At 44.1% G+C, this 21,474-nt stretch overlaps 1 protein-coding gene across 3 annotated transcripts; it reads left to right on the forward strand.

The window, feature by feature from the left end:
- Positions 1-987: 987 nt before the first annotated feature.
- Positions 988-17,435, forward strand: xcr1b.2 (chemokine (C motif) receptor 1b, duplicate 2). 3 transcript variants are annotated; one of them, XM_029651141.2, is made up of 5 exons: positions 988-1,078; positions 12,969-13,148; positions 14,904-15,061; positions 16,050-16,328; positions 16,598-17,435. In XM_029651141.2, exons 2-5 carry the CDS (start codon positions 12,971-12,973, stop codon positions 17,114-17,116), a joined length of 1,134 nt encoding a protein of 377 aa, XP_029507001.2. In that variant the 5' UTR covers positions 988-1,078; positions 12,969-12,970; the 3' UTR covers positions 17,117-17,435. The 3 variants fall into 3 exon arrangements, with proteins under 3 accessions (XP_029507001.2, XP_029506999.2, XP_029507000.2); XM_029651139.2 differs by having other exon boundaries at positions 1,042-1,078; positions 12,926-13,148; XM_029651140.2 differs by lacking the exon at positions 988-1,078 and having other exon boundaries at positions 12,748-13,148.
- The last annotated feature ends 4,039 nt before the right edge of the window (positions 17,436-21,474 follow it).

Genomic DNA, 21,474 nt, shown 5'->3' on the forward strand with positions numbered 1-21,474 from the left:
CATATGCTAATACAAAGACACACGACTTGAAACCAAACAATGTTTTGGGTAAGTATGACTTCTTCCACTACATTCTGATCGAAGACCATCAAAGGTAAGGGAATATTTATGTTGTAATTTTGTGTTTCTGTTGACTCCAACATAGCAGAGAAATATTGCTTATGTCTGAGCGCCGTCTCAGATTATTGAATAGTGAAAGATTTCTGTAACGTTAAAAAGAAATGTGACAAAGCGGTTGCATTAAGAAGCAGTGTATCTTTCTAACTATATGTAGAACATGTATATTTAGTCAAAGGTTATGATGTGTATTGCTTGTTATCTGGCGGAGTTATATATAATTTCTCCGGACATTTTCTTTAGCATTTTCTGGACATGGCGTCAATGTAAACGGAGATTTATGGATATAAATGGCATATTATTGAAAAAACCATAAATGTACTGTGTAACATGTCCTATTGCTGTCATCTGATGAAGATTTTCAAAAGGTTAGTGAATTATTTTTCTTTTAATCCTGCGTTTGTGATTGCATCTTTTGTTCGACAAAATGGCTATATATTGGCTGTGTCTTTGGTGGTGGTTTGACATACATATGTGCTATGTTTTCGCCGTAAAACATTTTAGAAATCTGATTCGCTGGGTAGATGAACAAGGTGTTTATCTTTTCATTTGAGCTATTGGACTTGTTAATGTGTGGAGGTTAAATATTTCGAAGAATATTTTTGCATTCTGTGCGCCATCTTTTGAGTTGAGCGTGGGGGGGTGCCCTTGGGGAACGTGGTAGCGTGAACAAGTTTTAAGAGCCAATAAGACAGAGCTCTCCCCTCAGGCGCTAAGAAGGAATACTCATACGTAGGTAGAATACTCTGTACGTTAGACTAAATAATGTGTCCACTCATCCATGTTTTACTAAATGTGAAACTGAGTAGGAATTGAGGAACAACACAGTCTGTCCATTTATCCATTTTTGACTAAATGTGAAACTGAGTTGGAAATGAGGAACAACACATAGTTGGTCCACACCACCCTTAACAGTTTTCTCACTAACAACATCTTAACACTCTGAGAACCGGTTCACATGGTAGGTTGGTGTTAACATTATTATGATATTATAGAGAGGCTATAGATATGTGGTCAAATTGATCAAAATGCTGCTGTAGTATTTGATGCATCTCATGTAATTTCCACATCTTGGAAAGTGTCTCACACTTTGTAATAAGTCGTGCTATGTAACTCTATTCTCTGTGGTCTGTAGTGTAGTGGCTCTCTGTCATTCTATAGTATATATCACCTCTATTCTCTGTGGTCTGTAGTGTAGTGGCTCTCTGTCATTCTATAGTATACATCACCTCTATTCTCTGTGGTCTGTGGTGTAGTGGCTCTCTGTCATTCTATAGTATACATCACCTCTATTCTCTGTGGTCTGTAGTGTAGTGGCTCTCTGTCATTCTATAGTATATATCACCTCTATTCTCTGTGGTCTGTAGTGTAGTGGCTCTCTGTCATTCTATAGTATACATCACCTCTATTCTCTGTGGTCTGTAGTGTAGTGGCTCTCTGTCATTCTATAGTATATATCACCTCTATTCTCTGTGGTCTGTAGTGTCGTGGCTCTCTGTCATTCTATAGTACCTCTATTCTCTGTGGTCTGTAGTGTAGTGGCTCTCTGTCATTCTATAGTACCTCTATTCTCTGTGGTCTGTAGTGTAGTGGCTCTCTGTCATTCTATAGTATATATCACCTCTATTCTCTGTGGTCTGTAGTGTAGTGGCTCTCTGTCATTCTATAGTACCTCTATTCTCTGTGGTCTGTAGTGTAGTGGCTCTCTGTCATTCTATAGTACCTCTATTCTCTGTGGTCTGTAGTGTAGTGGCTCTCTGTCATTCTATAGTACCTCTATTCTCTGTGGTCTGTAGTGTAGTGGCTCTCTGTCATTCTATAGTACCTCTATTCTCTGTGGTCTGTAGTGTAGTGGCTCTCTGTCATTCTATAGTATACATCACCTCTATTCTCTGTGGTCTGTGGTGTAGTGGCTCTCTGTCATTCTATAGTACCTCTATTCTCTGTGGTCTGTAGTGTAGTGGCTCTCTGTCATTCTATAGTACCTCTATTCTCTGTGGTCTGTAGTGTAGTGGCTCTCTGTCATTCTATAGTACCTCTATTCTCTGTGGTCTGTGGTGTAGTGGCTCTCTGTCATTCTATAGTACCTCTATTCTCTGTGGTCTGTAGTGTAGTGGCTCTCTGTCATTCTATAGTACCTCTATTCTCTGTGGTCTGTAGTGTAGTGGCTCTCTGTCATTCTATAGTACCTCTATTCTCTGTGGTCTGTGGTGTAGTGGCTCTCTGTCATTCTATAGTACCTCTATTCTCTGTGGTCTGTGGTGTAGTGGCTCTCTGTCATTCTATAGTATACATCACCTCTATTCTCTGTGGTCTGTAGTGTAGTGGCTCTCTGTCATTCTATAGTATACATCACCTCTATTCTCTGTGGTCTGTGGTGTAGTGGCTCTCTGTCATTCTATAGTATACATCACCTCTATTCTCTGTGGTCTGTAGTGTAGTGGCTCTCTGTCATTCTATAGTACCTCTATTCTCTGTGGTCTGTAGTGTAGTGGCTCTCTGTCATTCTATAGTACCTCTATTCTCTGTGGTCTGTAGTGTAGTGGCTCTCTGTCATTCTATAGTACCTCTATTCTCTGTGGTCTGTAGTGTAGTGGCTCTCTGTCATTCTATAGTACCTCTATTCTCTGTGGTCTGTAGTGTAGTGGCTCTCTGTCATTCTATAGTAACTCTATTCTCTGTGGTCTGTAGTGTAGTGGCTCTCTGTCATTCTATAGTATACATCACCTCTATTCTCTGTGGTCTGTAGTGTAGTGGCTCTCTGTCATTCTATAGTACCTCTATTCTCTGTGGTCTGTAGTGTAGTGGCTCTCTGTCATTCTATAGTATATATCACCTCTATTCTCTGTGGTCTGTAGTGTAGTGGCTCTCTGTCATTCTATAGTACCTCTATTCTCTGTGGTCTGTAGTGTAGTGGCTCTCTGTCATTCTATAGTATACATCACCTCTATTCTCTGTGGTCTGTAGTGTAGTGGCTCTCTGTCATTCTATAGTATATATCACCTCTATTCTCTGTGGTCTGTAGTGTAGTGGCTCTCTGTCATTCTATAGTATATATCACCTCTATTCTCTGTGGTCTGTAGTGTAGTGGCTCTCTGTCATTCTATAGTATACATCACCTCTATTCTCTGTGGTCTGTAGTGTAGTGGCTCTCTGTCATTCTATAGTATACATCACCTCTATTCTCTGTGGTCTGTGGTGTAGTGGCTCTCTGTCATTCTATAGTATACATCACCTCTATTCTCTGTGGTCTGTAGTGTAGTGGCTCTCTGTCATTCTATAGTACCTCTATTCTCTGTGGTCTGTGGTGTAGTGGCTCTCTGTCATTCTATAGTATATATCACCTCTATTCTCTGTGGTCTGTAGTGTAGTGGCTCTCTGTCATTCTATAGTACCTCTATTCTCTGTGGTCTGTAGTGTAGTGGCTCTCTGTCATTCTATAGTATACATCACCTCTATTCTCTGTGGTCTGTAGTGTAGTGGCTCTCTGTCATTCTATAGTATACATCACCTCTATTCTCTGTGGTCTGTAGTGTAGTGGCTCTCTGTCATTCTATAGTATACATCACCTCTATTCTCTGTGGTCTGTAGTGTAGTGGCTCTCTGTCATTCTATAGTACCTCTATTCTCTGTGGTCTGTGGTGTAGTGGCTCTCTGTCATTCTATAGTACCTCTATTCTCTGTGGTCTGTAGTGTAGTGGCTCTCTGTCATTCTATAGTACCTCTATTCTCTGTGGTCTGTAGTGTAGTGGCTCTCTGTCATTCTATAGTATATATCACCTCTATTCTCTGTGGTCTGTGGTGTAGTGGCTCTCTGTCATTCTATAGTATATATCACCTCTATTCTCTGTGGTCTGTAGTGTAGTGGCTCTCTGTCATTCTATAGTATATATCACCTCTATTCTCTGTGGTCTGTAGTGTAGTGGCTCTCTGTCATTCTATAGTACCTCTATTCTCTGTGGTCTGTGGTGTAGTGGCTCTCTGTCATTCTATAGTACCTCTATTCTCTGTGGTCTGTAGTGTAGTGGCTCTCTGTCATTCTATAGTACCTCTATTCTCTGTGGTCTGTAGTGTAGTGGCTCTCTGTCATTCTATAGTACCTCTATTCTCTGTGGTCTGTAGTGTAGTGGCTCTCTGTCATTCTATAGTACCTCTATTCTCTGTGGTCTGTAGTGTAGTGGCTCTCTGTCATTCTATAGTACCTCTATTCTCTGTGGTCTGTAGTGTAGTGGCTCTCTGTCATTCTATAGTATACATCACCTCTATTCTCTGTGGTCTGTGGTGTAGTGGCTCTCTGTCATTCTATAGTATACATCACCTCTATTCTCTGTGGTCTGTAGTGTAGTGGCTCTCTGTCATTCTATAGTAACTCTATTCTCTGTGGTCTGTGGTGTAGTGGCTCTCTGTCATTCTATAGTATACATCACCTCTATTCTCTGTGGTCTGTAGTGTAGTGGCTCTCTGTCATTCTATAGTACCTCTATTCTCTGTGGTCTGTGGTGTAGTGGCTCTCTGTCATTCTATAGTATACATCACCTCTATTCTCTGTGGTCTGTAGTGTAGTGGCTCTCTGTCATTCTATAGTATATATCACCTCTATTCTCTGTGGTCTGTAGTGTAGTGGCTCTCTGTCATTCTATAGTATACATCACCTCTATTCTCTGTGGTCTGTAGTGTAGTGGCTCTCTGTCATTCTATAGTACCTCTATTCTCTGTGGTCTGTGGTGTAGTGGCTCTCTGTCATTCTATAGTATATATCACCTCTATTCTCTGTGGTCTGTAGTGTAGTGGCTCTCTGTCATTCTATAGTACCTCTATTCTCTGTGGTCTGTAGTGTAGTGGCTCTCTGTCATTCTATAGTATACATCACCTCTATTCTCTGTGGTCTGTAGTGTAGTGGCTCTCTGTCATTCTATAGTATACATCACCTCTATTCTCTGTGGTCTGTAGTGTAGTGGCTCTCTGTCATTCTATAGTACCTCTATTCTCTGTGGTCTGTGGTGTAGTGGCTCTCTGTCATTCTATAGTACCTCTATTCTCTGTGGTCTGTAGTGTAGTGGCTCTCTGTCATTCTATAGTATATATCACCTCTATTCTCTGTGGTCTGTGGTGTAGTGGCTCTCTGTCATTCTATAGTATATATCACCTCTATTCTCTGTGGTCTGTAGTGTAGTGGCTCTCTGTCATTCTATAGTATATATCACCTCTATTCTCTGTGGTCTGTAGTGTAGTGGCTCTCTGTCATTCTATAGTACCTCTATTCTCTGTGGTCTGTGGTGTAGTGGCTCTCTGTCATTCTATAGTACCTCTATTCTCTGTGGTCTGTAGTGTAGTGGCTCTCTGTCATTCTATAGTACCTCTATTCTCTGTGGTCTGTAGTGTAGTGGCTCTCTGTCATTCTATAGTAACTCTATTCTCTGTGGTCTGTGGTGTAGTGGCTCTCTGTCATTCTATAGTATATATCACCTCTATTCTCTGTGGTCTGTAGTGTAGTGGCTCTCTGTCATTCTATAGTACCTCTATTCTCTGTGGTCTGTAGTGTAGTGGCTCTCTGTCATTCTATAGTACCTCTATTCTCTGTGGTCTGTAGTGTAGTGGCTCTCTGTCATTCACCTCTATTCTCTGTGGTCTGTAGTGTAGTGGCTCTCTGTCATTCTATAGTAACTCTATTCTCTGTGGTCTGTAGTGTAGTGGCTCTCTGTCATTCTATAGTATATATCACCTCTATTCTCTGTGGTCTGTAGTGTAGTGGCTCTCTGTCATTCTATAGTATATATCACCTCTATTCTCTGTGGTCTGTGGTGTAGTGGCTCTCTGTCATTCTATAGTACCTCTATTCTCTGTGGTCTGTAGTGTAGTGGCTCTCTGTCATTCTATAGTACCTCTATTCTCTGTGGTCTGTAGTGTAGTGGCTCTCTGTCATTCTATAGTACCTCTATTCTCTGTGGTCTGTAGTGTAGTGGCTCTCTGTCATTCTATAGTACCTCTATTCTCTGTGGTCTGTAGTGTAGTGGCTCTCTGTCATTCTATAGTATACATCACCTCTATTCTCTGTGGTCTGTAGTGTAGTGGCTCTCTGTCATTCTATAGTAACTCTATTCTCTGTGGTCTGTAGTGTAGTGGCTCTCTGTCATTCTATAGTACCTCTATTCTCTGTGGTCTGTAGTGTAGTGGCTCTCTGTCATTCTATAGTATATATCACCTCTATTCTCTGTGGTCTGTAGTGTAGTGGCTCTCTGTCATTCTATAGTAACTCTATTCTCTGTGGTCTGTGGTGTAGTGGCTCTCTGTCATTCTATAGTATACATCACCTCTATTCTCTGTGGTCTGTAGTGTAGTGGCTCTCTGTCATTCTATAGTATATATCACCTCTATTCTCTGTGGTCTGTAGTGTAGTGGCTCTCTGTCATTCTATAGTACCTCTATTCTCTGTGGTCTGTGGTGTAGTGGCTCTCTGTCATTCTATAGTATATATCACCTCTATTCTCTGTGGTCTGTAGTGTAGTGGCTCTCTGTCATTCTATAGTACCTCTATTCTCTGTGGTCTGTAGTGTAGTGGCTCTCTGTCATTCTATAGTATACATCACCTCTATTCTCTGTGGTCTGTAGTGTAGTGGCTCTCTGTCATTCTATAGTAACTCTATTCTCTGTGGTCTGTGGTGTAGTGGCTCTCTGTCATTCTATAGTATATATCACCTCTATTCTCTGTGGTCTGTAGTGTAGTGGCTCTCTGTCATTCTATAGTATATATCACCTCTATTCTCTGTGGTCTGTGGTGTAGTGGCTCTCTGTCATTCTATAGTATATATCACCTCTATTCTCTGTGGTCTGTGGTGTAGTGGCTCTCTGTCATTCTATAGTACCTCTATTCTCTGTGGTCTGTAGTGTAGTGGCTCTCTGTCATTCTATAGTATATATCACCTCTATTCTCTGTGGTCTGTAGTGTAGTGGCTCTCTGTCATTCTATAGTACCTCTATTCTCTGTGGTCTGTAGTGTAGTGGCTCTCTGTCATTCTATAGTATATATCACCTCTATTCTCTGTGGTCTGTAGTGTAGTGGCTCTCTGTCATTCTATAGTATACATCACCTCTATTCTCTGTGGTCTGTAGTGTAGTGGCTCTCTGTCATTCTATAGTATATATCACCTCTATTCTCTGTGGTCTGTAGTGTAGTGGCTCTCTGTCATTCTATAGTATATATCACCTCTATTCTCTGTGGTCTGTAGTGTAGTGGCTCTCTGTCATTCTATAGTACCTCTATTCTCTGTGGTCTGTAGTGTAGTGGCTCTCTGTCATTCTATAGTACCTCTATTCTCTGTGGTCTGTAGTGTAGTGGCTCTCTGTCATTCTATAGTATATATCACCTCTATTCTCTGTGGTCTGTAGTGTAGTGGCTCTCTGTCATTCTATAGTACCTCTATTCTCTGTGGTCTGTGGTGTAGTGGCTCTCTGTCATTCTATAGTACCTCTATTCTCTGTGGTCTGTAGTGTAGTGGCTCTCTGTCATTCTATAGTATAAATCACCTCTATTCTCTGTGGTCTGTGGTGTAGTGGCTCTCTGTCATTCTATAGTAAATCACCTCTATTCTCTGTGGTCTGTAGTGTAGTGGCTCTCTGTCATTCTATAGTACCTCTATTCTCTGTGGTCTGTAGTGTAGTGGCTCTCTGTCATTCTATAGTATACATCACCTCTATTCTCTGTGGTCTGTAGTGTAGTGGCTCTCTGTCATTCTATAGTATATATCACCTCTATTCTCTGTGGTCTGTAGTGTAGTGGCTCTCTGTCATTCTATAGTATACATCACCTCTATTCTCTGTGGTCTGTAGTGTAGTGGCTCTCTGTCATTCTATAGTATAGTCACCTCTATTCTCTGTGGTCTGTAGTGTAGTGGCTCTCTGTCATTCTATAGTATACATCACCTCTATTCTCTGTGGTCTGTAGTGTAGTGGCTCTCTGTCATTCTATAGTATCACCTCTATTCTCTGTGGTCTGTGGTGTAGTGGCTCTCTGTCATTCTATAGTACCTCTATTCTCTGTGGTCTGTGGTGTAGTGGCTCTCTGTCATTCTATAGTATACATCACCTCTATTCTCTGTGGTCTGTAGTGTAGTGGCTCTCTGTCATTCTATAGTACCTCTATTCTCTGTGGTCTGTAGTGTAGTGGCTCTCTGTCATTCTATAGTATATATCACCTCTATTCTCTGTGGTCTGTAGTGTAGTGGCTCTCTGTCATTCTATAGTATATATCACTCTCTATTCTCTGTGGTCTGTGGTGTAGTGGCTCTCTGTCATTCTATAGTATACATCACCTCTATTCTCTGTGGTCTGTGGTGTAGTGGCTCTCTGTCATTCTATAGTATATATCACCTCTATTCTCTGTGGTCTGTAGTGTAGTGGCTCTCTGTCATTCTATAGTATATATCACCTCTATTCTCTGTGGTCTGTGGTGTAGTGGCTCTCTGTCATTCTATAGTATACATCACCTCTATTCTCTGTGGTCTGTAGTGTAGTGGCTCTCTGTCATTCTATAGTACCTCTATTCTCTGTGGTCTGTAGTGTAGTGGCTCTCTGTCATTCTATACCTCTATTCTCTGTGGTCTGTAGTGTAGTGGCTCTCTGTACCTCTATTCTCTGTGGTCTGTGGTGTAGTGGCTCTCTGTCATTCTATAGTACCTCTATTCTCTGTGGTCTGTAGTGTAGTGGCTCTCTGTCATTCTATAGTATACATCACCTCTATTCTCTGTGGTCTGTAGTGTAGTGGCTCTCTGTCATTCTATAGTACCTCTATTCTCTGTGGTCTGTAGTGTAGTGGCTCTCTGTCATTCTATAGTATATATCACCTCTATTCTCTGTGGTCTGTGGTGTAGTGGCTCTCTGTCATTCTATAGTACCTCTATTCTCTGTGGTCTGTAGTGTAGTGGCTCTCTGTCATTCTATAGTACCTCTATTCTCTGTGGTCTGTGGTGTAGTGGCTCTCTGTCATTCTATAGTATATATCACCTCTATTCTCTGTGGTCTGTAGTGTAGTGGCTCTCTGTCATTCTATAGTACCTCTATTCTCTGTGGTCTGTAGTGTAGTGGCTCTCTGTCATTCTATAGTACCTCTATTCTCTGTGGTCTGTAGTGTAGTGGCTCTCTGTCATTCTATAGTACCTCTATTCTCTGTGGTCTGTAGTGTAGTGGCTCTCTGTCATTCTATAGTATATATCACCTCTATTCTCTGTGGTCTGTAGTGTAGTGGCTCTCTGTCATTCTATAGTATACATCACCTCTATTCTCTGTGGTCTGTAGTGTAGTGGCTCTCTGTCATTCTATAGTATACATCACCTCTATTCTCTGTGGTCTGTAGTGTAGTGGCTCTCTGTCATTCTATAGTACCTCTATTCTCTGTGGTCTGTAGTGTAGTGGCTCTCTGTCATTCTATAGTACCTCTATTCTCTGTGGTCTGTAGTGTAGTGGCTCTCTGTCATTCTATAGTATACATCACCTCTATTCTCTGTGGTCTGTAGTGTAGTGGCTCTCTGTCATTCTATAGTACCTCTATTCTCTGTGGTCTGTGGTGTAGTGGCTCTCTGTCATTCTATAGTATACATCACCTCTATTCTCTGTGGTCTGTAGTGTAGTGGCTCTCTGTCATTCTATAGTACCTCTATTCTCTGTGGTCTGTAGTGTAGTGGCTCTCTGTCATTCTATAGTATATATCACCTCTATTCTCTGTGGTCTGTGGTGTAGTGGCTCTCTGTCATTCTATAGTATACATCACCTCTATTCTCTGTGGTCTGTGGTGTAGTGGCTCTCTGTCATTCTATAGTATATATCACCTCTATTCTCTGTGGTCTGTGGTGTAGTGGCTCTCTGTCATTCTATAGTATATATCACCTCTATTCTCTGTGGTCTGTGGTGTAGTGGCTCTCTGTCATTCTATAGTATATATCACCTCTATTCTCTGTGGTCTGTGGTGTAGTGGCTCTCTGTCATTCTATAGTATACATCACCTCTATTATCTGTGGTCTGTAGTGTAGTGGCTCTCTGTCATTCTATAGTACCTCTATTCTCTGTGGTCTGTAGTGTAGTGGCTCTCTGTCATTCTATAGTACCTCTATTCTCTGTGGTCTGTGGTGTAGTGGCTCTCTGTCATTCTATAGTACTCTATTCTCTGTGGTCTGTAGTGTAGTGGCTCTCTGTCATTCTATAGTAACTCTATTCTCTGTGGTCTGTAGTGTAGTGGCTCTCTGTCATTCTATAGTATACATCACCTCTATTCTCTGTGGTCTGTAGTGTAGTGGCTCTCTGTCATTCTATAGTACCTCTATTCTCTGTGGTCTGTGGTGTAGTGGCTCTCTGTCATTCTATAGTATACATCACCTCTATTCTCTGTGGTCTGTAGTGTAGTGGCTCTCTGTCATTCTATAGTATATATCACCTCTATTCTCTGTGGTCTGTGGTGTAGTGGCTCTCTGTCATTCTATAGTACCTCTATTCTCTGTGGTCTGTAGTGTAGTGGCTCTCTGTCATTCTATAGTACCTCTATTCTCTGTGGTCTGTAGTGTAGTGGCTCTCTGTCATTCTATAGTACCTCTATTCTCTGTGGTCTGTAGTGTAGTGGCTCTCTGTCATTCTATAGTATACATCACCTCTATTCTCTGTGGTCTGTAGTGTAGTGGCTCTCTGTCATTCTATAGTACCTCTATTCTCTGTGGTCTGTGGTGTAGTGGCTCTCTGTCATTCTATAGTATACATCACCTCTATTCTCTGTGGTCTGTAGTGTAGTGGCTCTCTGTCATTCTATAGTACCTCTATTCTCTGTGGTCTGTAGTGTAGTGGCTCTCTGTCATTCTATATCACCTCTATTCTCTGTGGTCTGTAGTGTAGTGGCTCTCTGTCATTCTATAGTACCTCTATTCTCTGTGGTCTGTAGTGTAGTGGCTCTCTGTCATTCTATAGTATATATCACCTCTATTCTCTGTGGTCTGTGGTGTAGTGGCTCTCTGTCATTCTATAGTATATATCACCTCTATTCTCTGTGGTCTGTAGTGTAGTGGCTCTCTGTCATTCTATAGTATACATCACCTCTATTCTCTGTGGTCTGTGGTGTAGTGGCTCTCTGTCATTCTATATCACCTCTATTCTCTGTGGTCTGTAGTGTAGTGGCTCTCTGTCATTCTATATCACCTCTATTCTCTGTGGTCTGTAGTGTAGTGGCTCTCTGTCATTCTATATCACCTCTATTCTCTGTGGTCTGTAGTGTAGTGGCTCTCTGTCATTCTATATCACCTCTATTCTCTGTGGTCTGTAGTGTAGTGGCTCTCTGTCATTCTATAGTACCTCTATTCTCTGTGGTCTGTAGTGTAGTGGCTCTCTGTCATTCTATAGTATACATCACCTCTATTCTCTGTGGTCTGTAGTGTAGTGGCTCTCTGTCATTCTATAGTATACATCACCTCTATTCTCTGTGGTCTGTAGTGTAGTGGCTCTCTGTCATTCTATAGTACCTCTATTCTCTGTGGTCTGTAGTGTAGTGGCTCTCTGTCATTCTATAGTATATATCACCTCTATTCTCTGTGGTCTGTAGTGTAGTGGCTCTCTGTCATTCTATATCACCTCTATTCTCTGTGGTCTGTAGTGTAGTGGCTCTCTGTCATTCTATAGTACCTCTATTCTCTGTGGTCTGTAGTGTAGTGGCTCTCTGTCATTCTATAGTACCTCTATTCTCTGTGGTCTGTAGTGTAGTGGCTCTCTGTCATTCTATAGTACCTCTATTCTCTGTGGTCTGTAGTGTAGTGGCTCTCTGTCATTCTATAGTATACATCACCTCTATTCTCTGTGGTCTGTGGTGTAGTGGCTCTCTGTCATTCTATAGTATACATCACCTCTATTCTCTGTGGTCTGTAGTGTAGTGGCTCTCTGTCATTCTATATCACCTCTATTCTCTGTGGTCTGTAGTGTAGTGGCTCTCTGTCATTCTATAGTATACATCACCTCTATTCTCTGTGGTCTGTAGTGTAGTGGCTCTCTGTCATTCTATAGTATACATCACCTCTATTCTCTGTGGTCTGTAGTGTAGTGGCTCTCTGTCATTCTATAGTATACATCACCTCTATTCTCTGTGGTCTGTAGTGTAGTGGCTCTCTGTCATTCTATAGTATATATCACCTCTATTCTCTGTGGTCTGTAGTGTAGTGGCTCTCTGTCATTCTATAGTAACTCTATTCTCTGTGGTCTGTAGTGTAGTGGCTCTCTGTCATTCTATAGTAACTCTATTCTCTGTGGTCTGTAGTGTAGTGGCTCTCTGTCATTCTATAGTACCTCTATTCTCTGTGGTCTGTAGTGTAGTGGCTCTCTGTCATTCTATAGTATATATCACCTCTATTCTCTGTGGTCTGTGGTGTAGTGGCTCTCTGTCATTCTATAGTATATATCACCTCTATTCTCTGTGGTCTGTGGTGTAGTGGCTCTCTGTCATTCTATAGTACCTCTATTCTCTGTGGTCTGTAGTGTAGTGGCTCTCTGTCATTCTATAGTACCTCTATTCTCTGTGGTCTGTAGTGTAGTGGCTCTCTGTCATTCTATAGTACCTCTATTCTCTGTGGTCTGTAGTGTAGTGGCTCTCTGTCATTCTATAGTATACATCACCTCTATTCTCTGTGGTCTGTGGTGTAGTGGCTCTCTGTCATTCTATAGTACCTCTATTCTCTGTGGTCTGTAGTGTAGTGGCTCTCTGTCATTCTATAGTACCTCTATTCTCTGTGGTCTGTAGTGTAGTGGCTCTCTGTCATTCTATAGTACCTCTATTCTCTGTGGTCTGTAGTGTAGTGGCTCTCTGTCATTCTATAGTATAAATCACGTTGCAGCGATGGACCTGACTGAGTCCTGGAAGACCATGGTGAATGAGACCAGCTCTGTGAATGACAGCAACTACACTGATGAAGACTATGGTGATAAACAGTTAATCCTGCTGTGTGACGAGGTCGGAGGGTTAGAGGAGGTCACGGCTGGTTGCTTCCTGGTCATCTTCCTCCTCAGCGTCACAGGTAACTTGGTTGCTTCCTGATCATCTTCCTCCTCAGTGTCACAGGTAACTTGGTTGCTTCCTGGTCATCTTCCTCCTCAGTGTCACGACAGGTAACTTGGTTGCTTCCTCCTCATCTTCCTCCTCAGTGCCACGACAGGTAACTTGGTTGCTTCCTGGTCATCTTCCTCCTCAGTGTCACGACAGGTAACTTGGTTGCTTCCTCCTCATCTTCCTCCTCAGTGCCACGACAGGTAACTTGGTTGCCTCCTGGTCCTCTTCCTCCTCAGTGTCACAGGTAACTTGGTTGCTTCCTGGTCATCTTCCACCTCAGTGTCACAGGTAACTTGGTTGCTTCCTGGTTATCTTCCTCCTCAGTGTCACAGGTAACTTGGCTGCTTCCTCCTCATCTTCCTCTTCAGTGTCACGACAGGTAACTTGGTTGCTTCCTCCTCATCTTCCACCTCAGTGTCACGACAGGTAACTTGGTTGCTTCCTCCTCATCTTCCTCTTCAGTGTCACGACAGGTAACTTGGCTGCTTCCTGGTCATCTTCCTCCACAGTGTCACAGGTAACTTGGTTGCTTCCTCCTCATCTTCCTCCTCGGTGTCACAGGTAACTTGGTTGCTTCCTGGTCATCTTCCTCCTCGGTGTCACAGGTAACTTGGTTGCTTCCTGGTTATCTTCCTCCTCGGTGTCACAGGTAACTTGGTTGCTTCCTGGTCCTCTTCCTCCTCGGTGTCACAGGTAACTTGGTTGCTTCCTGGTCCTCTTCCTCCTCGGTGTCACAGGTAACTTGGTTGCTTCCTGGTCCTCTTCCTCCTCGGTGTCACAGGTAACTTGGTTGCTTCCTGGTCATCTTCCTCTTCAGTGTCACGACAGGTAACTTGGCTGCTTCCTGGTCATCTTCCTCCTCAGTGTCACGACAGGTAACTTGGTTGCTTCCTGGTCATCTTCCTCCTCGGTGTCACAGGTAACTTGGTTTCTTCCTGGTCATCTTCTTCCTCAGTGTCACAGGTAACCTGTTTGCTCTTCGTCATCAACAGCGTATTCTGTGTTGTCTAGTTAACTGTGTGTTCAGTGTTGTCTAGTTAACTGTGTGTTCTGTGTTGTCTAGGTAACTGTGTGTTCTGTGTTGTCTAGTTAACTGTGTGTTCTGGGTTGTCTAGTTAACTGTGTGTTCTGTGTTGTCTAGTTAACGGTGTGTTCTGTGTTGTCTAGTTAACTGTTTGTTCTGTGTTGTCTAGGTAACTGTGTGTTCTGTGTTGTCTAGCTGACGGTGTGTTTTGTGTTGTCTTGGTAACGGTTTGTTCTGGGTTGTCTAGTTAACGGTGTGTTCAGTGTTGTCTAGTTAACGGTGTGTTCAGTGTTGTCTAGTTAACGGTGTGTTCTGTGTTGTCTAGTTAACTGTGTGGTCTGTGTTGTCTAGTTAGCGGTGTGTTCAGTGTTGTCTGGTTAGCGGTCTGTTCCACGTTGTCGAGGTAACGGTGTGTTCAGTGTTGTCTGGTTAGCGGTCTGTTCCACGTTGTCGAGGTAACGGTGTGTTCAGTGTTGTCTAGTTAGCGGTCTGTTCCATGTTGTCGAGGTAACGGTGTGTTCAGTGTTGTCTAGTTAACGGTGTGTTCAGTGTTGTCTAGTTAGCGGTCTGTTCCACGTTGTCGAGGTAACCCAGGATCTCTAGTGGCACAGCTAGCACAGCAACGCAGTGCCTTTGACCACTGCGTCACTCTTGAGGCCCCTGTGTTGTCTACTTAATGATGTGTTTTGTGTTGTCTAGGTAACGGATTGTTGCTGGTTGCCTTGTGTCGATATGAGGACCTAAGGAGGGTCACCAACCTGTTCATCCTAAACCTGTTGACCTCTGACCTCCTATTTACCCTGACCCTGCCCTTCTGGGCCGCCTACCAACTCTCCCACTGGATGTTCGGTGACCTGGTGGGTATGACCAACCCTGACTTCTGATCTCTAACCCTAACCTCTGACTTCTAACCTCTGACATCTAACCTCTAACGTCTCCCACTGGATGTTCGGTGACCTGGTGGGTATGACCAACCCTGACTTCTGATCTCTAACCCTAACCTCTGACTTCTAACCTCTGACGTTAAGGAAATGAAACACTAGCCATTAGCTACTTTAATAATGTCTACGTATCTTGCATTACTCATCTCATCAACCTCCTAACCTTAACCCTAACCTCTGACCCTAACCCCTGAATCCTAACCTTAACCCTAACCTCTGACCCCTGACTCCTAACTTTACCTCTAACACTGATCTCTGGACGCTAACCCTAAACTCTGACTCCTAATACTAACCTTTGACTCCTAACCCTAACCTCTAAATCTCAAACTCTGAATCCTAACCCTAACCTCTAACCCTAACCTCTGACCTCTAACCCTAACCGCTGACTCCTAACCATAACCTCTGACCTCTAACCATAACCTCAGATATCTAACCCTAACCTCTCACTCCTATCCCTAACCCCTAACCTCTAACCCTAACCTCTGACATCTAACCCTGACCTCTGAACTCTAATCCTTTTCTCTGACCTCTAATCGTAACCTCTGACTCCTAACCCTAACCTCTGACTTCTAACCCTAACCTCTAACCTCCAACCGTAACCTCTGATCTCTAACCTTAACCTTTGATCTCTAACTCTAACCTCTAACCCTAACCTCTGATCTCTAATCCTTTTCTCTGATCTCTAACCCTAACCTCTGATCTCTAACCCTAACCTCTTTCCTCTAACCCTAACCTCTGAGCTCTAACTGTAACCTCTGATCTCTAAACTTAACCTCGGATCTCTAACCTTAACCTCTAACCCTAACGTCTGAACTCTAACCCTAACCCCTGACTCCTAACCCTAACCTCTGACATCTAACCCTAACCTCTGACATCTAACCCTGACTATAACCTCTGACCCCAGGCCTGTAAGCTGTTGACGGGGGCATACTTCACCGGTCTCTACAGCAGTATGATGCTGCTCACCTCCATGACGGTGTACCGCTGTGTAATAGTCGTCGGGTCCCGCTGGACAGTCGTTCCCCGGAGACGACTGAGGTACGCATTGGCCGCCTGCACGGCATCATGGGTAGTCAGCCTGGCCGCCTCCCTCAGTGATGTCATAGCCTCCCAGGTACAGGAAGTGGAAAACGGGACAAGAATATTCATCTGTGAGGTCTCACCTGGAACTACGGACGAGGAGGTGGGTTACGGTAACGTAGAACAGAAGAGAAATGTCCGCTCACTGTTTACTGCTCCTAGTAGGGATGTTTGTTTAAGCTTTCAGTGATACACGTTTCCACTCACATGGTCTTTGTATGTACTTTGTGTTTCAGCAAACAGTGAGTGGACATTCCTGTTTCTAATTGTGACCAGTGTTTCCAATGTTGGATATTTCATATATAACCCCTCTGTCCCCCAGAAGCTGGATATTCATAGATAACCTCTCCCTCTCTCTCTGTCCCCCAACAGCTGGGCTACTACCTGCAGGTGTCCCTGCTCTTCGTCCTCCCTCTAATCATCATCATCCTCTGCTACAGTGCCATTCTCAGGACGGTCCTGGTAACTGCGACCAGGAGACAACACCGCACAGTGCTGGTGGTCTTCTGTATCGTGGTAGCGTTCATCGTCTGCTGGGCACCGTACAACCTATTCATATTCGTCATGTCTGTCTACACACCTGTAGACTGTAGGGTCAAGGAGCGGCTGCATGTTGTGTATGTTGTGTGTCGTATTGTGGCCTACGCCCACTGCTTCCTGAACCCTGCTCTCTACATGCTGTCTCACTCCTTCAGACGACATCTCTGGTCGCTGTTGTGCTGTCTGATGGGGGAGGAGAGGGGAGGGCAGGGGGGAGGAGGGGAGAGGAGTGTGGGACACAGTTCATCCCACGTCACCCCTAGACCAACCGGACCTGCTGTGATGCTTCAGGACCCCAGAGAGAATAACTATACAGCTACATGGATGGAGCTAAGAACGGAGCAGGAATGAACTATGGAACTTTCTCAATGACCTTCTATTGGCAAAGGGGTTTTTCCTGCCCCTTCTAATGGTTAGAAAAGGCCATGTTTAAAGCTTTGGATCTGAGGAATGAGGAAGTGAGATTAGCCAAAACAAAAACATTTGAATCCCTGATTATGATTCTGTGAATAAGTCTATGCTATATTCATACAATATGAAGACAATATATTTTTAATGTAGAATATGTGAAATACTATATTATCAATGGTTGATGTAAAACTGGAAATACATGCTATGTGTGGTTTGAGGTGGTATGCTAAGTAAATAAAAAGCTGTGTGTGCAGAAGTAGCACATGTGTATTTTTTTGCCTGCGGCTTGGGTTAGGTTTAGGGTTAGGCTGGACCTGTCTGGATGCTGGCTTGGGTTAGGTTTAGGGTTAGGCTGGACCTGTCTGGATGCTGGCTTGGGTTAGGCTGGACCTGTCTGGATGCTGGCTTGGGTTAGGCTGGACCTGTCTGGATGCTGGCTTGGGTTAGGTTTAGGGTTAGGCTGGACCTGTCTGGATGATGGCTTGGGTTAGGCTGGACCTGTCTAGACGCTGTCTTGGGTTAGGTTTAGGGTTAGGCTGGACCTGTCTGGAGCGGCTGCATGTTCTGCTAACATCATCAAAGCAAAAGAACAACGTCTGCACTCAGTTTGTTGTTTTTATGAAATAGTTTTCATTAAATGGTTTTTAATTATAGCTAAAGTTCGTATTGCTACGGATTCCGCGACTCGGTCAGCCATTAAGGCTGGGACCGCAAGTTTGTGTCTCAGATTCCTATTAAGTAGCAGTTACCTGCTAGCCATCATGAAAACAGAGCAGGCTAATGCTAGCACTGCTAGCCTACAGGTGTTTTTATCCACGGCACAAAGTCTTCAGGTGTGAGATGAATTAACAAGGTAAATTTGAGGAAAAGGTTGCCTAAATTCTGTCAGCATATCGACTGAAATACTCACGCTCCTAAAACACTAGGTCACTGTTACTCCAACTTCCGGGATGCATACAAGGCCCTCCCCCACTCTCCTTCCGGGCAAATCTGACCACGGCTCCATTTTGCTCCTCCCTACCTATAGGCAGAAACTCAAACAGGAAGTACATTACATTTACATTTAAGTCATTTAGCAGACGCTCTTATCCAGAGCGACTTACAAATTGGTGCTTTCACCTTATGACATCCAGTGGAACAGCCACTTTACAATAGTGCATCTAGGTCTTTTAAGGGGGGGGGGGGGTGAGAAGGATTACTTTATCCTATCCTAGGTATTCCTTAAAGAGGTGGGGTTTCAGGTGTCTCCGGAAGGTGGTGATTGACTCCGCTGTCCTGGCGTCGTGAGGGAGTTTGTTCCACCATTGGGGGGCCAGAGCAGCGAACAGTTTTGACTGGGCTGAGAGGGAACTGTACTTCCTCAGTGGTAGGGAGGCGAGCAGGCCAGAGGTGGATGAACGCAGTGCCCTTGTTTGGGTGTAGGGCCTGATCAGAGCCTGGAGGTACTGAGGTGCCGTTCCCTCACAGCTCCGTAAGCAAGCACCATGGTCTTGTAGCGGATGCGAGCTTCAACTGGAAGCCAGTGGAGAGAGCGGAGGAGCGGGGTGACGTGAGAGAACTTGGGAAGGTTGAACACCAGACGGGCTGCGGCGTTCTGGATGAGTTGTAGGGGTTTAATGGCACAGGCAGGGAGCCCAGCCAACAGCGAGTTGCAGTAATCCAGACGGGAGATGACAAGTGCCTGGATTAGGACCTGCGCCGCTTCCTGTGTGAGGCAGGGTCGTACTCTGCGGATGTTGTAGAGCATGAACCTACAGGAACGGGCCACCGCCTTGATGTTATTTGAGAACGACAGGGTGCTGTCCAGGATCACGCCAAGGTTCTTAGCGCTCTGGGACGAGGACACAATGGAGTTGTCAACCGTGATGGCGAGATCATGGAACGGGCAGTCCTTCCCCGGGAGGAAGAGCAGCTCCGTCTTGCCGAGGTTCAGCTTGAGGTGATGATCCGTCATCCACACTGATATGTCTGCCAGACATGCAGAGATGCGATTCGCCACCTGGTCGTCAGAAGGGGGAAAGGAGAAGATTAATTGTGTGTCGTCTGCATAGCAATGATAGGAGAGACCATGTGAGGTTATGACAGAGCCAAGTGACTTGGTGTATAGCGAGAATAGGAGAGGGCCTAGAACAGAGCCCTGGGGGACACCAGTGGTGAGAGCACGTGGTGAGGAGACGGATTCTCGCCACGCCACCTGGTAGGAGCGACCTGTCAGGTAGGACGCAATCCAAGCGTGGGCCGCGCCGGAGATGCCCAACTCGGAGAGGGTGGAGAGGAGGATCTGATGGTTCACAGTATCGAAGGCAGCCGATAGGTCTAGAAGGATGAGAGCAGAGGAGAGAGAGTTAGCTTTAGCAGTGCGGAGCTCCTCCGTGATACAGAGAAGAGCAGTCTCAGTTGAATGACTAGTCTTGAAACCTGACTGATTTGGAAGTACCCATGCAACGCTGGTCTGATCAATCGGAATTCACACTTCAAGATTGTTTTGACACGCGGACTGGGACATGTTCCGGGTAGCTTCCGAGAATAATATTGATGTATACACTGAAACGGTAACTGAGTTTATCAGGAAGTGTATAGGAGATATTGTACCGACTTGTACTATTAAAACCTACCCTAATCAGAAAACATGGATAGATGGCAGCATTCGCGTGAAACTGAAAGCATGAACCACCGCATTTAAACATAGCAAGGTGACTGGGAATATGGCAGAATACAAACAGAGTAGCCATTCCTTCCGCAAAGTAATCAAACAGGCAAAACATCAGTATAGAGACAAAGTGGAGTTGCAATTCAACGGCTCAGACACGAGACGTATGTGGTAGGGTCTACAGACAATCACGGACAACAAAAGGAAAACCAGCCACGTCATGGACACCGTCGTCTTGCTTCCAGACAAACTAAACACCTTCTTTGCCCGATTTGAGGACAATACAGTGCCACCGACACAACCCGCTACCAAGGACTGTGGGCTCTCCTTCTCTGTGGCCAACGTGAGTAAGACATTTAAACGTGTTAACCCTCGCAAGGCTGCCGGCGCAGACGGCATCCCTAGCCACGTCCTCACAGCATGTGCAGGCCAGCTGGCTGGTGTGTTTACAGACATATTCATTCTCTCCCTATCCCAGTCTGCTGTCCCCACATATTTCAAGATGGCCACCATTGTCTGTGTACCCAAGAAGGCAAAGATAACTGAACTAAATTACTATCGCCCCGTAGCTCTCACTTCTGTCATCACGAAGTGCTTTGAGAGACTAGAGAGGTTAGGCTTGTCTTCTTATGGGAATGTGTCTAACTATTTACGTCCCCTCTGAGGTTGCCTTTATCTTGATTTAGTATATGACCTAGGAGGCTCACTGTCTCTGTGAGCTTGTCCAGGAGGGATTGTATTTGAGATGGGAGTTTCTAAAATGACAATTGATATATACCATTGGATGAGGTAATGTCTTGGTACTATGTTGTACCCAGAACGAGATAAGAGCTTCGTTTTAGGAGAGCAAACTGAACGATAATTTATAGCTAATGCTGTCTGGCTATGGGATACTCCTCTGACTAGTAAATCGTCCTTTGTGTAATGTTCCTAAGATCTGTGTTATTTGTTATGTGAGTTGAGAGGCTACAAATGATACTAAGAACTGTTTTGTAAGTACTCTCAGAGAATTCATTTATACAGTGCCTTGCGAAAGTATTCGGCCCCCTTGAACTTTGCGACCTTTTGCCACATTTCAGGCTTCAAACATAAAGATATAAAACTGTATTTTTTTGTGAAGAATCAACAACAAGTGGGACACAATCATGAAGTGGAATGACATTTATTGGATATTTCAAACTTTTTTAACAAAACAAATGCTCTCCATCTAACCTCACTGAGCTCGAGCTGTTTTGCAAGGAGGAATGAGAAAAAATGTCAGTCTCTCGATGTGCAAAACTGATAGAGACATACCCCAAGCGACTTACAGCTGTAATCGCAGCAAAAGGTGGCGCTACAAAGTATTAACTTAAGGGGGCTGAATAATTTTGCACGCCCAATTCTTCAGTTTTTGATTTGTTAAAAAAGGAAGTTATGAAAGGGAGAATATGGACCATGATTTCAAGACTTGCTGCTATCAAATACAGATCGCCCCGTGATCAATTTTATCGATTATTAACGTTTACTAATACCTAAGACAGGAGAAATACTCCAGATATAACAGATTGCCACTAGCCCCCCGACACATAAACTACTGCAGCATAAATACTGGAGGCTGAGACAGGAGGGGTCGGGAGACACTGTGGCCCTGTCCGACGATGCACAAGGG

The sequence above is a fragment of the Oncorhynchus nerka genome, linkage group LG20 (genome assembly GCF_034236695.1).
Source record: "Oncorhynchus nerka isolate Pitt River linkage group LG20, Oner_Uvic_2.0, whole genome shotgun sequence".
NCBI lineage: Eukaryota > Metazoa > Chordata > Actinopteri > Salmoniformes > Salmonidae > Oncorhynchus > Oncorhynchus nerka.

Bases quoted from the DNA above. Each gene is read 5' to 3' on its own strand.
- xcr1b.2 (XM_029651139.2), top strand. The intron at 13,149-14,903 runs GTAACTTGGTTG...TGTGTTGTCTAG, and splicing joins CTTCCTCCTCAGCGTCACAG to GTAACGGATTGTTGCTGGTT. The intron at 15,062-16,049 runs GTGGGTATGACC...CTCTGACCCCAG, and splicing joins ACTGGATGTTCGGTGACCTG to GCCTGTAAGCTGTTGACGGG.